The following is a 14,610-nucleotide window of genomic DNA, read 5'->3' as shown; positions in this document are numbered from 1 at the left end:
TAAGAAACCCAACAAGTTGAAACTGTATAAATTATTTATGGTCATATCATATTCTACAAAGCTATCAAATACGACTAAACAAACAGTTCTAAGTCTCCAGAAAGCCTAGGTTTAAAGACATAAAAAAAGAAATGCCTTCGATGAGAAAAACAAACCTGTGAACCTGAATACAAGGCGAATTTAACATACCAAGAACAAGTGTTTCACCTAATTTTTGATACACACTGGGTCTGTTACTGTAGTGGGAAAAAGTATGGGACACAGGAAGTTCCCAGCTCGTACTTTTCTTGTTAATTTCTAAACCGTGATTGTTTATTTGTGAAATCTTAACCCTAAACAAAGTCACTAGGGAAAAAATTGGGGGCATAGGGGGGGCCTCGCCCTGTGCCAGGAGAGGGTGCGAGGCTGGGGCAGACGTTTGGCAGGAGCAGACCAGGCAATTTCGTAACCCTTTTTGTTTCTCCCCCTTCACTAAAGTCACACGTAGGAGTCTTTCAAGTTCAGTTTCTTTAAAAGGTAAGGATAGCTGAGACAAAAATTCGCTCCCTTCCCTTGCGATATAGGAAAATCATAATTAGTTTGCGGCCAGTTCGGGGTGGGGTAGATCTGGAGCAGAAGAAAGAGCTCAGCCCCCCTCCGCCTTAGTCATTCAAGTCCAAGCAGCTTCCAGAAGAGCCAAATCTCGAAACCAAACACCCGCCGCCCCCCCGGCGGGGGCCCTGGGGCCGGGCGGCGGAGCGCTCCGAGGGCGCCGGCAGGACCCCAGTGTCCCCCGCCGCCGCGGGAGGGAGCGATGGAGGGAGGGGAGCGCCAGCCGCCAGCCAGCCTTTCCCCTCCTCCCTGCCTTCCCCCAGAGCGCATTCCTGAGCTCCTCTCCTCGCTCCCTCCCCTCCGTGCCGTAGTTACCCTTCCCCCGGTTTAAGGAGATAGTGCGGAAAAGGGTAAAAAGAAAAAGAAGGAAAAATAAAGGGGAAAACCCTCCGGGGGCATCGGGGACCCGCGCGGCCGGGGCTGCCTCTCCCCTCCCACTCGCTCCCCGAGTCCCCCGGCACCGCGCGGCGGCGGCGGCCAGGGCGGGGAGAGCCCGCACTTCCCCTTTGTTTTCGGCTCCCCAGCCGGGGCCGGGAGCGTGCGGGGAGCAGCGGGGAGAGCGGAACAGGCCCCGGGCCGCCCCCGCCGCCCGGCCGGGCCGGGGCGGGGGACCGAGCGGGATCCCCGGGCCGGGGGAGGCAGGGCAGGGCGGCGGGGCGGGGGAGGGGGCGGCCGGGCGAGCGCTTTTACCTTCGTCCAGCAGCCTCTCGAGGTGGTTGAAGATCCCGCAGAAGTTGGGGAGGCTGCTCATCAGCTTCTTGTCGTTCATCAGCTGCATCAGGTAATCGGGGCTCGGCTTCGGCTTCTCCTTGGTTTCCATTTCCCCAACCATATTCCAAGCCCGCGCAGAGACGGCGAGCGCCCGCAGCAGCTCTGCCGAGCAACGCGACCGCGGCACGGGGCGCCCGGCTGGATCCGGGCGGGCAGGGAGGCGGTGGGGGAGGGGAGGGGGCGGGGAGGGGAGCTTCCCCGAGGAAGGAGGAGAAGGAGGAGGATTCAAATCCGGAGACAAACGCAGACCCGCCGCTGAGTCCCAGGGACCGAGGAAAAAAAAAAAAAAAAAAGAAAAAAAAAAAAGAGGAAACTCGGTAGAAACCCCCGTGCGGGCTGCGCCCTCCTCTCCGGGCACAAGGACCCGCCGCCGCCTCTCGGTGCCGCCGCCGCCGCCGCTTCCCTGCTCCGTGCGCCCTCGGCCGGCGCAGTCCTCGGTGTGTCCCCCCCTCCTTCTCGTCCTCCTCCTCCCGCGCACACACACGCTGAGCCCGGTTCTCCTCTCGGCGCTGCCCCCTGTCTCCGCGGCGGGGGAGGGAGGGAGGGGACGCGCGGGGCGGGCGGGCGCTGCTGGCGCGGCTGCCGCTTCCGAGGAGCCGCCGCCGGTGTCTCCCCGCTGTTGCCGCCGCTGCTGCTGTTGTTGCCGCCGCGCTGCGCCTGGCGTGTGTCCTCCTCCTCCTCCTCCTCTCCGCCTCCCGCCCGCCCGCCCTCCCGCCGCCGCTGCTGCCGCTGCTGCTGCCGCCGCCGCCGCCTGTGGCTGCTGAGTCTCAGCCCCGCCGCCGCCTCCTCACTTCTCCTCAGTTCTCCTCAGTTCGCTCCGGAGTTCGCTTCAGTTCAGGCTGCGCTGGCAGCAGCGGCGGCGGCGGCAGGAGGGGAGGGGGCAGGGCCCGCGGGGGTGGGACACGCCGGGGGCGGGACCAGGGGCGGGGCGGCCGCTGCCCGGCGGCGGCGGCAGCGCCGCTTGGCGGAGCCACAGCTGTCCCTCCCTCCCGCCTTCCCTCCCTTCCGCTCCGGGGCCCCGGGGCGGCGGCGGGGGGATAGCCGGCTTCCCGTGCGGCTCCCGCCCGGCCCGCCGCGCGGAAACACGCGCGCGCGCACGGAACTCTCCCAAAGTCGCGTCGCGGCACCTCCGGGGCGGGGACGCGTCACGTGCGCTCTGCCCCCGGGGGCGGGGAGAGCCGCGCCGGGGCGCGCGCGCTCCCGCCGCTCCGCGCGGCCCCGGTGTCGCGTGGCGGCGGCAGCGGGGTGGGGGGGTCAGGTGTGCGCGGGGACTGCGACCGCGCTTGCGCGCACGGGCGGTGGGCGGCGCGGACGGCGCGAGCAGCGATTCCCGGTCGGTCCCGGGGCCCGGCGGGGAGCGCGGAGCCGCGGGGAAGCCGCCGGAGTGCCCCGGCTGCCCGCCGCCGACCGGCTCCGCGGGGGGGCCAGGAGGGACAAGCGGGGCTGCCCGGAGCCGCTCTCCGCGCCGGCGGCGGCACGGGAGCGTCGGGTGGCCGCGGGCGGAGCGCGGAGGGGGCCGGGGTCCGTCGGCGCTGGCGCTGCCCCGGGCGGGCCCGGCCGGCCCGTTCCCCCGAGCGCGCAGCGCCTGCCCCGGCCGGCAGCCCGGGCCGCCGAGCGAGCTCCTTCCCGCCCGAGCCTCCCCGGCGGGGCTGCGCGCCGCCCTCGTTGCTTGTAGGGCAGCGCCGCGTTTTGGCACCAGCCGTGGCTTGTTTGACGGGTTTGGATGGGAGACGTGACGGAGCAGCGGTGTCCGGCAGCCAGAACCAAACTAACGTGCTCCATCCACTGCAGCCGCAGAGGCAAAGCAGCGCGACGCGGTTGCTTGTACGTATTCCTCCTTCCCCACGCTGCTACTCGGTCAGCACTTTGGAGGCTGGCAGGAAGCTTTGAGGCAGTTCGCGGTAGCTTGGCGGAGCTTTTGTAACAAAGCTGGATAAAAATCGCTGCATTCTTCGCGTAGCTCGCCGAAAACAGTCGTGTTTCATAGGTCTAGGTGTAAAGTGTAGCTATTGCTTGAAATCTGTAAAAAATTCAAATGCATTTCAATACATACTCCACAGTATTTGAAGATACTTCCAGTGTTAGGTTAATGGCAACGAACAATGCTTCCTGAACTGAAAAGAAACAGACACACGTCATCTTGACAGGTGTACAGTGTCATTGGGTATTGTCAAGCAGTGTTAACTCTGCTTTTCCTGAAAGATGTGCATCGACAAAAATATAGAGAATGCGTAGTTCTCATAACAGTAACAATGCCTGGATTATTGCATTATGTCCAGTGTTCATTTTCTATTCCCCTTTAAACAGGCAGACAGAACTCATTGTTTGGACATTGGAGTTTTTATGTCATTTCAGGGTTTTGTTTACATTAGTGGAAATTAACGGCTTATGTAAGGTAAGTCAGTCTTACTGCTTCCATCCTTAAAAAAATTGTATATTCAGTAAGAAAATACTATCCTTGTTATCAAAGAATAGCAGTGTTGCAAACCATTATTTTAAATATAGATTCTTAGTTCATCAATAGCTTGCCCACAGCACACCGCAGTATGCTTAGGGATGACAAAACAATGTGGTTTCTATTTAGTAACATGATTATGTTTGCTCTCTTCTAACCTTGTCTTAAGATTATGACAAGCTAAAATACAACTTTGCATTCTTAACAAAATTGCATCGTTTGGTTTCTTGTAGACCAGTCTGGACAATGATGCATTTTTGTAGCCCTTTGCTTGCTAATTTTTAGCTGGTGAGTGAAGGCTCTTGTTAACCCTGAGAATCCATGCTGTCGAATCCTCCCATTTGATTAAGGGCATCTGCTGAACAGCAAGCTTTCCTCTTAAAATTAGGTGAACGTAGATGATGTTGGAATAATTGTTCTGGACTGATGATTCTCACACTAAAAATAGCATATGGAGACTTTTCAGCAGATTTGGTGCAGCTGTTCCTATACCACTTCATTATTGCTTACTGCACATAAAGAGTTTGCAGTGCTCAAATGTAAGCAGACAATACAAGGTAAGAAATACCAGCACAATTTGTTGTGTACTAACACCAGTAATCTAGTAATGGGAACAATATAGTTTGTCCTAAGGTATTTTGTGCTCATTTAATGAAAGCTGAGATGGTGCACACCAACACTTGTGGAATCACTCATGCCAGTGCAATGCAAAATTCAAGCTCTAGTTTGCTCGGCTGTTAAGCTGAATTATTTTCTCAGTCAGAAACAGTACAGAAATTTATGCAAAGCTATGTGATGAAGCTGCCCATTTAATTGGGCATAAATGACAGGAAAAGTTCTCATCCTTGATTTTTTTCCATAAATACTTCAAAACTCTGAATTTAAGTCTTTATAAAAAAGCCCTTGGGAAAGTGGAATGTTTTAATATAATGCAAAAAAGCTCATCATTGGTTTCAGATAGGCAAGTCAACCTGGTATCTTTCTTAGCAAGTATACAGCAAAAACCAAAAACATTACCTGAAAGTCCCTCTCAGCATACCTTATGTTCTCCTCTTTCCCTTCACATTCCCACACTCCCGCATTGTATAAAAGGGTGTTTTAAGAATTCCTGGGAGAATAAAGTTGAATTAATTCAGATTAAAGAGTTGTGAGAAGGCATAGCTCCCATCAAGACTGGCATGACTACAGCCTGATCTATTAAAACAGTAGAAATCCTTTTGCACTTTTAATCTTACAGCTTTCCCATGGGGAAGGAAGGCTGGGGGGAGGACATGGTACAGGCCTGGGTCAACAGGTTCTGTGGATATGGGGGAGAGGTTGTGTAGTGTTGATATCGGGGAAGGGGAGGGGGCAGGGAGGCGGAGGTTGCTTAGTCTGTTCAAGATAACCAGGTCTTGTGGTCTTGTAAGGTTCTTTTGGTAACTACCCAATGTCTCAACTTCTCTCTAGACGCAAGCAGAAATGCCTATCTTCAGCTGTGTTTTCATCTAGGTAGCCCTTCTTGTATCATGTAACCTGTACTACTCTCCAAGTTTCTCTTTTAAGGTGAAGTTTTATTGCATTAATCTAATCTCAAAGTTAGAAGAATTATGATAATGCCAGCAGCAGCCTCTGTGTATTACAGTAAAGGCCTGCAATGATCATAAAAAGCAAATTCAATTGCTGCTATAATGTTCATAGCTGATAACACCTTTGGAAATAGAGGCAAAGGCTAATGACTACTGGGAAGCATGCTCTTTCAAAAGTGTTGGCTATTACTTCCAGTGTCTCTCTTGGCCAAATCATAAGCATAGGCTGTTGGATGTCATCAGCCTTCTGTGATGCTGTCTGTAACAGGAAGGTATTAATGTGCTGTACTGCTCTTCTTTAGGGAAAGAAGCAATTCTTCACTCATCCATTACAGTCGCTTGAAAAAAATATATTGCGTGTGTGATTCAGTATAGAATCATTCATGGTGTACAAAGAATATAGTACTGTAATCAAATATGCCCAAAAACAGATGTACATCTGAAATATATTTATCTCTGCAAAGTGATAAATGCCTTAGCAGAGTAAGGTCTAGAGCCAAACTGAAAATCTCAAGGACCAATTACATGAAAATTCTTTGTTTTGTTTGACAACAAAAACATATTTTCCTTGACATTTTAGCAAACTGACAGGTAACTTTTCAAGCAGAAACTATAGTAGTGTGTCATTCAAAGAAGTAAGCAGATGATGTAGTGTTCAAAAGGGACATGTCCAAGCATTCTGTGTAATCCTGGAAGAGATAATGCCTGTAATTGTTCAGTAGGGTTGTTATGTGATTGCTGAAGAGCTGAAAGATGAAGGTTTTAAGCACACCTTAGTCTGGAAGGATTCACATTTGTATCTCTTATACTTTAAAAGCTACTTTGAGCTGTACAACAACTGTGAAGAAGGGTGTAGTGAGCCATAATATCAACCCCTGGTAGAACTGGCTCTTCCTCAGTCTGGAATAAAGGAGCCAGAAGAGATACCTTTGTGATTCATCCACTTAAACAAGAGTAGGAAGAGCTACATTCTCGTTCCTGTGGTTGTGTATTAATTATGCAGTCATTAATCAGGGGAGAAAAGACAACGCTAAGTAAAACAAAAGTTTTTTTCCTCTTTTGACATAAATCTTGTACCTGTCAGCTTTCTTGATAAGGTGTGTGTTTCATATACCTAACGTCACTGTTACAGGACACTGTTACGTGGATAGGACGGAGGGGACTAAATTCTGCTTGATAAAATACTAAGCATTTTGTGTAACTCTCAGTAGTTAGAGAGAGCAGGAGGACCTCTGTATTGGGTTTCACCTTATCTACCTGCCAGAGAGTGAAGCACAGGAAAGATGTAAATCAATGTATAGTAGAGTGTATTACAGCTGTATTCAAGATTATCATAGAATTACTGCCTATGCGATTGCACTTTTGAATAGATAAATTCCATGGGTTTCCAGTGGCTGTACATGCAGTTTCTTTAAGTGCTAGGCAGGCATTTTTCTAGAAAAGAGAGCCTTCTAGCAAGAAGAAAGGTGTGTCTGTCTAGAGAGGGTGATGCTTCTACTGTGCTCTTGAGAAATTTCTGTGCACTAAAAACAAAGTTTAGATGGGTTTCATTTCTCACTGTCCAGTAAGAGATGAAAATGAGGTCTCAGGTATGTCAGTTTTATTACAGCATTGTTGAGAAAGTCTGAAAATGGTTAGAAGGAGGAAAGTGAAAGCAATCTGACAAGACATAGAAAAGAAAAAAATGCTGCCAGTTACAGAGAGAAAACTAAATTGAGGTACTGCATTGTAACTATAAAATTTATCCACTTTATTGTCTTCATAGCAGCACTTAAAAGGCGGGGCGGGTGGCAACACTATTTAAGGAACATATTTGAATCTTGTATTTTGAAGGTATGTTTTGCCTCTAAACTCATAACATTCCTACACCTTATCACTTATAAACACTTGCATTGTTTTTATTGACCTCCTAGGTCAATAAAAGAAGACAACTAATTTCTTGAAACACACCACACAGTGTTTTCCCAGTCTTTCTAGCCCTATGGCTTCAGTTAGTGTGCTAGGATATGACACTTTTCCATTTCTGTTACAAAATTATTACCTTAGCTGTGTAGCTCTGTGCTGCAATAGGGGGGAATTTCAAGTGGCTTCTGGCCTGTCCCTTTTGGTAGCCAGCCCATGCCCCACATTGCAAAGTGGGAGTAGCAGTGAGTGTGTATTACTGTAAATACTGCCCAGATTTATGGGGCACTGAACTAACTGACCATTGCTAAATATAATACCTGCCATGGAAGTCCAGCTAATGCACATTCAGGTTTAAAAAATCACAGTATTATATCTGGAAATTTGGAATATTGAGACCATTATTTCAGACATATTTGGGGTTTTTTACTTTCTTTGTTTGGAACTACGTGCCTAAGTTTAAAACTGTCCAGGAAAACATTCTGCATTTTAATTTTTGCAGTCATCTTAATTACAGTAGGGCCCTCAGCAGCTTTTTTAAATATGCTACCTACAGCTAAAAATACAGTGTTGGAAAGACATACTTGTCTGTAAGATACATAACCAGTATTTTTACTTTTCACCGTAGTGAGAAGTGTTTCCACCTAAACAGTAGGATTAAAATAATAAAAATAAATAGTTCATATCTGGGAAATTTGCAGATTATGTTGGCCACCACAGTGGCAAAGAGCTGACAGCTAAAGAAGCAGGTAAGTTTTGTTTTTCAGGTGCACCGTGTTTTGGTAAAGTACCAGAGTGTATTGGTTACTGTGAAATATGTATGTTTTCAGTCTTAACTTTGTAAATAGATTTAAAGAAGCCATTCTTCTCAATTACGACTAAAACAGAATTTAAAACGCAGCTGAAGCATTAATTTAACTTTTCTTTTTAACGTGTGAAATGTGAATGCATATGTATATTGCCTTAACACTCTGGGATTGCTAGTGATGTGTTGCATATGGTTCTTAATGTTCAGTACTTACAGAGCAGCACTTCTTACAAAAGGAGCATATATTTAACTGGACAGAAAACATCGGAACAAATTATAAGAAAACTTCAGCCTTTTTTAAAACTGTGTTAATGAGCAAGAAACATTTGTATTGCTTGGCTTTCTAAGAAAATGCAATTAATCAGCCTGAAAAGGCCAGAGTTTGTTTTTTTCTTTTTTACTAGAAGTCTTCTTTTTCTACCTGCTGAAAACGCTTCATATTTTCCAAGTCTTTATTAAATGTAAATCCTTGTTTTAATGGTGAAGAGAAATATGTGGAGCTACAAAGCTGTGAGAAGAAAACGGGACTAAGTGGTACGAGTGTTGAAGGCTTCTGGAGATGAGACAGAGTTGCTCAACAGTGTTCATCCCTAGCAGAGGACAGAGCAGTCCTACAGTGGTTGTTGATTACCCACACAAAGACCATTGTGCTTCCATACTGTGGTATTCTCAGAGGCTCTTTTTTCATCTGTCCATTGCTATTTGTGCCTTTTCTCCAAAAGGAGACTACAGTGTTCAGTTTCTTGATATTTTCTAATGGTCTTTTTTCACTTTAGGAAGCCTAAACTCTGTTTTGATTGTGGATGAGTCATTGTCTGTCATTTGTTCCTCCTACCTACAGTCTTTCTGTTGAGTGTGGGAGATTTTTCCTGGAATATAGTAGCCACATATATTTGAATTATCATGTGCCCTGGAACCCATTTCACTGTTTCCTACTCTTCAGAAGCTATGAAACACTTTGTAGGCAAATACTTCAAGTTGCTTGGATGAAAGACATTATAAAAGTGCAGGGAATTATTGCTTAAGCACTCAGATAAATTCAGAATTTCCTTATAGAATCAGGAAGCATCCCAGATCTCATGCTGTCTTTGTTGGAATTTGTAGGCTGGTGCATTGTAAGTCCCTGTTTGACTGTCACCAGAGCTCAAAGGCCAAATCATAACAATCAGTAAAACATGACTCTTGGGCTCAGAGCCAAAGGTAGACATTGCTGGGTTGTTTGCTTATCTAGGAGGTCTGGCTCGATTTGAGCTGCAGTCACTTTATACAAGATGGTATCATCCTATATAGCCAATGCTAAATCTAATTATTGTTTAGAGCAAATTCATTGCTTGATCCTAGTAAGTCACTGTTACAAGTTCATAAGCACAAGAAAGGATAGGATTCACTTGCCTTTTGGTATCCCACTTGAATCTCCAGAAGTTCACTTTAGTCTCATAGTTTTTGCATGGCATTTGCCTGCTCTTTGCAGATGTGTTCTGCTCCTTTGGTTGTCTGGAGTTGTCATTGCAAACTGTTGAGCCATCAGCTGCATCTCACTGTAAACATACAGAAACATTTTCTGTTAACCACTTCTGCTCTTGGCATAGTTTGAACAACAACTTGGGTTCAGGACTCTGACAAGAGCAAAATTACTCTATTGAAGGTAATGCAGTCATTCCCTAGCTTTGACTTTCAGAAGTGTGTTAATATTTTACATTCACCTAGCCATTGTGTTGGCCAGACCACAGAGTAGAGGCACAGGGGAATAAGCTGAAAAGGTCTCTGTGGTGTAGAGGCAAATACATGCAAAAGTCACTGCAGCTAAATTTGCAGTGTCAGGAAATACCACTTTACACTGCTGCCCATTCTCAAATTCTTAACTTTTTTTTAACTATTCTTAGTATGAAATGTTTTGTGCTTGGTCTCAGATTATGACTGATATATAGGGAAGGGAAATAAAATGCATTTCTTGTAGATTAAAACTACTTCTGTAAAGATCCATTCATGTGAGTCTAGATATTCCTGTTTATTTAGAACATGAGAAGTTTCCAATATTTAAAAATTTTTGTTTTAATTTGTAGAAGCTTTTAAGGACTATTCTCTAATAGGCACCTTTTTATTATGGAAGCTACTGTAAAATTCATAAATAAGGGTGATCCCTGAAACGTTAACATTATCTCTTCTGGTATTGTATTTGTTTAAAAATGAGTATATGAAAGTTAATGGACACTTCTTCACCTTTCAGGTATGTAAGAACTTGTCAAATTGTTAAAGAAAGGTGGTTGCACTTTGATTGCAAGGATTTTTTTTTTTTTGACAGGACAGGTATGACAACTGTCTCTGGTTTTAGCATGTGCATACCCTACACATCTCAAATCCTGATAGGACTAAAAACTGTTACCCTGTCAGTAGAGCAGAGAAATGCAAAAATCAGTTTCCCAGAGAGTATACTCTGCTGTTTATTTTCATAACAGTACTGTTTGTATATGTATTAACAAAAAAAAACTTGGTCTGACGGCATGCTTAGAAAACAGGTTGTGGCAGGAACTATACAGGGAAAAAAGGTAACATTAATTTTTGTTGTAATATTCTGATTAAAGAAGGTCAACATGAAAACAGGCATTAACAGGCATCCAATTTATCCAGCCTTCCTTCTTCCCACTATAGAAAGATCTGTAAAGTTCCTGTTCTTTGGGAGGCATGTCAGTTCTTTGCTGGAGGTGGAAGGAAGGCACTGCTTGACCTAAAGCATTTCCCCATCTCTAGAATTTTTCTGCTTGGTTTTAAGAAGTCATGACCTAGCCAATTAGATGGCCAATTTTCAGGCCAGAAGGTTGTCTTCCCTTTAGCAAGTCAATTAAAATATACATCCCTACCTTGGTTTTCCTTCCAGGTAGACTATTTATAGCTATCCATCTGATTTTCATTACTAGAGGCATAATTGATCTTTTGTCCCATTTTGAAGCTTGTATGCACCTGTCTTACAGGTTCATAGCAAAATCAATTGTCCCTCTGGCTACAGATAGATCCTGGTGCTTCATTAGGGATTTGTCTGTGTGGATGGAGTCCTGCATTTCAGAGTGGCACCAGGTGATGAGCTGGGCAGTCAGAGCAGCTTGCATGCTCCTGCTGTACCTGATGTCACATTGCTGTGGTCACTGGCAGCGTTTTGAGGAGAAAACAAAAACCAACTGGTAACAAAAACCAAAGACCGCGAAACCAACAAACCCCACTTCAGCTGAGTTAATTTAAAGAGGAGACTGAAATAGAGATTAATTTGAAAACAGTGTGCTTGGACTTTTCTGTTCTCACAAGTCCATAACAGAAGATTAGGAGTGTAGTAAGATAAATGATTATGTGACTGAAATGACCACTTTGCATGTAGTATTTATGTAACTTTGCAGTAATTCAATTCATCTGACTGAAGCAAAGTTTGATTAGTTCAGTAAGTTACATCTATTTCATTATAAGCTTGTCCTCACAAAAAAAAGAATTCTGTTTTGGCTGTTTGTGATCAAGAATTTTGTTTTTTGTGAAATCATTAATCCTGACTGATAACAGACTTTAGTGGTCTTTATGCCCTTTTGGCTGAAAAGAACACCTAAAATCAGCAGTTGTAGATCAGAAGTCCTTGTACTGAGGTGGTATGATGTAATCACTCAAAAAATTATCTCAGATTATAAAAAATAATGTATTATACATTCCCTCATTTTTAAAAATTAAAATATATAAAAACAATTCACAGAATCCCAAACTATTCTGTGACTGTTCAATTGAGAGTGTTCACTAAGTCCTGAATTTTATTATTGGTGGTCTGGTTTTTCATCTGTAATTTTCGACAGTGTTGTTTGTTACAAATAGTGGAGGTTTATATGTAAATATATTGCTCCAAGTTGTATGGGTTTCTAGCATGCTTTAAGCAACATCATGATGTCATTACCTCTCATTAATTGTCAAATTACCTAAAATTGCTTTTCATATAACCTACTTGTCATTTTATGTAAATGATCTAAGCTTGTATGTCAGTGTGTGGGCCACAAGCAGGTAGAGAAATTTCTCCAGCTTCCTAAATGTGAAGTATTTTTCTTCTCCTCTGGCAAAATGACCGGCTGGAAGCAAAGGAGGCTAAAGCTGGCACATCCTTGGCAGAGGCAGTCTGGGTCATGCGCAGAGCACAGCCAAGCCCTGAGACTGAGATTGTATTGACAAGAACAAGATGAATGGCCCCCTGGAGACTATGGGGTTTGTATGCTCGCTTCCACCACCTTTTCATCCTTTTGTACCCCCTTTCAGTTCATATGCAGATTAACTCAAAGCAAGTCCACACTAAATACTCTTTTTCACTTTAGTTTTGGAAGGTAGGTGGAGGATCTAAATATTTATGAGGCTTTTTTCCTCTGGTTTATGATGCACTCTTGTTGAATGTTGAGGAATTACGTTAATGAATGCATGCCTGCACACACAGACACAGAATCCAGGCAAAAGGAAAGAAAACCACACAAAGCATTGTCAGCTCTAATGTCAGTGCTTACTAAAACAGTTCCCATTAAAAAAAAAAAAAAAAAAAAGGAAAGAGATTTAAAATGCATTGCCAGGAGAAAAATAAATTGTATGGCTGAGCACAAAAGAAAGAACAAAGTTTCATCTTTGCTTTCCTCAGCTGTAAATGAAGCTCTTGTTTCAGCTCTGAATAAAATTGAAATAAAACATGTTAATGAGAGCTTGTCTGAAGTCTTAACTGGATTTGTGTTTTCAGTAATAAAAGACCAAGCTTCAGTTCTGTACAAGTTTCCTTTAACACCAGTCGTAATAAACATGATATTTTTTAGTGTGATACAAGATGCAGTTAAATATACTTTAATTAGACTTCCAGGTCACTTAATTAAATGACACTGGTTTTGCCACGATGTTGTTCACTACACTTATTCAGGAGACTTAGTTTTTAGGAGATGGGATTTTTATGAAAATTGAACTTCTTTTTTATTAAATAGAACATACTGAGATTGCAGCCAGATACACTAGATTATTAATTTATTTTCAGAATGAAAATAGTTCAAAACTGTAACTTAAGGAACATTTTTCCTATAGATGGAAAAGTAAATGGCATTAAAATACTAACACTGAAATATTGGGCATATTAATTATTTTACATTTACATTGTCAAAATGATTATTCTGCCTTCCTTCCACCCCTTTTTATTCTCCAGTACACACATAGCTGTGCCAGACAGGGCTGCAGCTCACACAAGTGGGACAGTAAATTCTGCATTCAGGGAGCAGAACAAGGGATTTTAAAATATGTTTTTGTGCTATTATTAAAAAATGTACTTAAGCAATTGCAAAATAGTAGCTCTTCAAGTGGAATAGTATTTCTATGTCTAGACTCAGTTTTTCATATTAACAATCTGCATATCTGAAGTTCATAAAACATTGTCATAATAAATATGTTTATCTTTTTATGGTACTTCATGTTCTGGGTATTCAGTTTTCTATGTAATTAAATCCAATAAAGCCATCTATATTTCATTTGTTCTGAACGTCTTGGTTTTGATCTTAAAACACTGCTTTTGCTATTTTCAGTTACTTTGCCTGTGTTACACAAGGGTTAAGTGAAAGAAATTTGTTTAGCAGATCCCAAAACAGTAAAGCTGTACATGACCCAATAAAAAATTCGTATTTAACAATTGGAATTGCATAATTTTTGTTTAAGCTGTTACCCTTTAGCATAAATCTTCCCCCTCTAGCCTTTCTTTTTCTATAAGTCTACATAAACAATTGTGACCACAGATACCATATTAGATATTGCTGAAGTACTTCAACTCCTTGAATGTGAATTAAAAAAAAAAATTAAAAAATAATCTCAGTTTTGTCTGAGATTTCAAATTTGCCTGGACTTCTCTATCCTGGGCAAATTGAAGCATTTATGTGTTACCTTAGCCAAACAGATTTGCCCACCTGTGTAATGATGTGCCTCTTTTCCCCTGGGGGTGGACTCGCAGGAAAGGGAAGCAGGACTTCCTTCTGTGTATATACATGTACAGCACACAGTGGACTAATAGGCAAGTGGAAAAAAATGCACCAAGCTGGTAAATGTTGGAAGAAAAGAGCATCTGGGAGATGACATACTTGAATAAACTTGGAAGAAGGAGAAGGGGTAGAGGCAGGCATAGCAAAAAGTTATATGGAGGACTTTAAGAAAAAAGTTCAGAGAGTTCTTGGCTTGTGCAAGGAGTTTTGGGGGTTCCTTTTAAGCTGCTAACATTCCCAAAGAGAGGAGAAGAAATACAACACACCAGCTAAGGCCCCTTTTTTGGGATGAGAAAGGTGGATGAACTATTGGCCTAAGTCAGGGAACAGGCACATCAGAGTCCTGTAAAAGGCTTTCATTTGTAATACCAAGTAAGTACCCACACATACACAAAAAAAAAAAAAAAAATCCCCAAAGCCAAAGAGGCTGTAGTGCCCAGGAGTGGCATGTTAATGATGAGGAAAGCAATTATCTCTACTTTTCCCAAAAGGAAGTGGCACAGGAAA

General features: G+C 44.0%; 1 protein-coding gene and 1 long non-coding RNA gene across 9 annotated transcripts in view; one reads left to right on the top strand and one right to left on the bottom strand.

Moving 5' to 3' along the window:
* QKI (QKI, KH domain containing RNA binding) overlaps positions 1-1,644 on the bottom strand; it is a 155,091-nt gene extending 153,447 nt beyond the window's left edge. For 2 of the 8 annotated variants that reach the window (XR_009114285.1, XM_058021156.1), the window contains exon 1: positions 1,282-1,561. Coding sequence is in view for 6 of the 8 variants with exons in the window: in XM_058021156.1 (XP_057877139.1) it covers positions 1,282-1,423 (142 nt within the window). In the remaining 2 variants the exon portion in view is untranslated. Of the gene's footprint in view, positions 1-1,281 lie in introns of all 8 variants that reach the window. The other 6 variants (XM_058021153.1, XM_058021157.1, XM_058021154.1 and 3 more) reach the window with 4 other exon arrangements.
* Positions 1,645-3,010: 1,366 nt separating this feature from the next.
* Positions 3,011-13,602, top strand: LOC131081437 (uncharacterized). The gene is made up of 2 exons (XR_009114259.1): positions 3,011-3,186; positions 3,718-13,602. It is a non-coding gene; the product is annotated as an uncharacterized LOC131081437 (long non-coding RNA).
* The last annotated feature ends 1,008 nt before the right edge of the window (positions 13,603-14,610 follow it).

This window comes from Melospiza georgiana, chromosome 3 (assembly GCF_028018845.1).
Source record: "Melospiza georgiana isolate bMelGeo1 chromosome 3, bMelGeo1.pri, whole genome shotgun sequence".
Taxonomy (NCBI): Eukaryota; Metazoa; Chordata; class Aves; order Passeriformes; family Passerellidae; genus Melospiza; species Melospiza georgiana.
The sequence above is the reverse complement of the archived record's forward strand: the minus strand, read 5'-3'. Positions and strand labels throughout refer to the sequence as shown.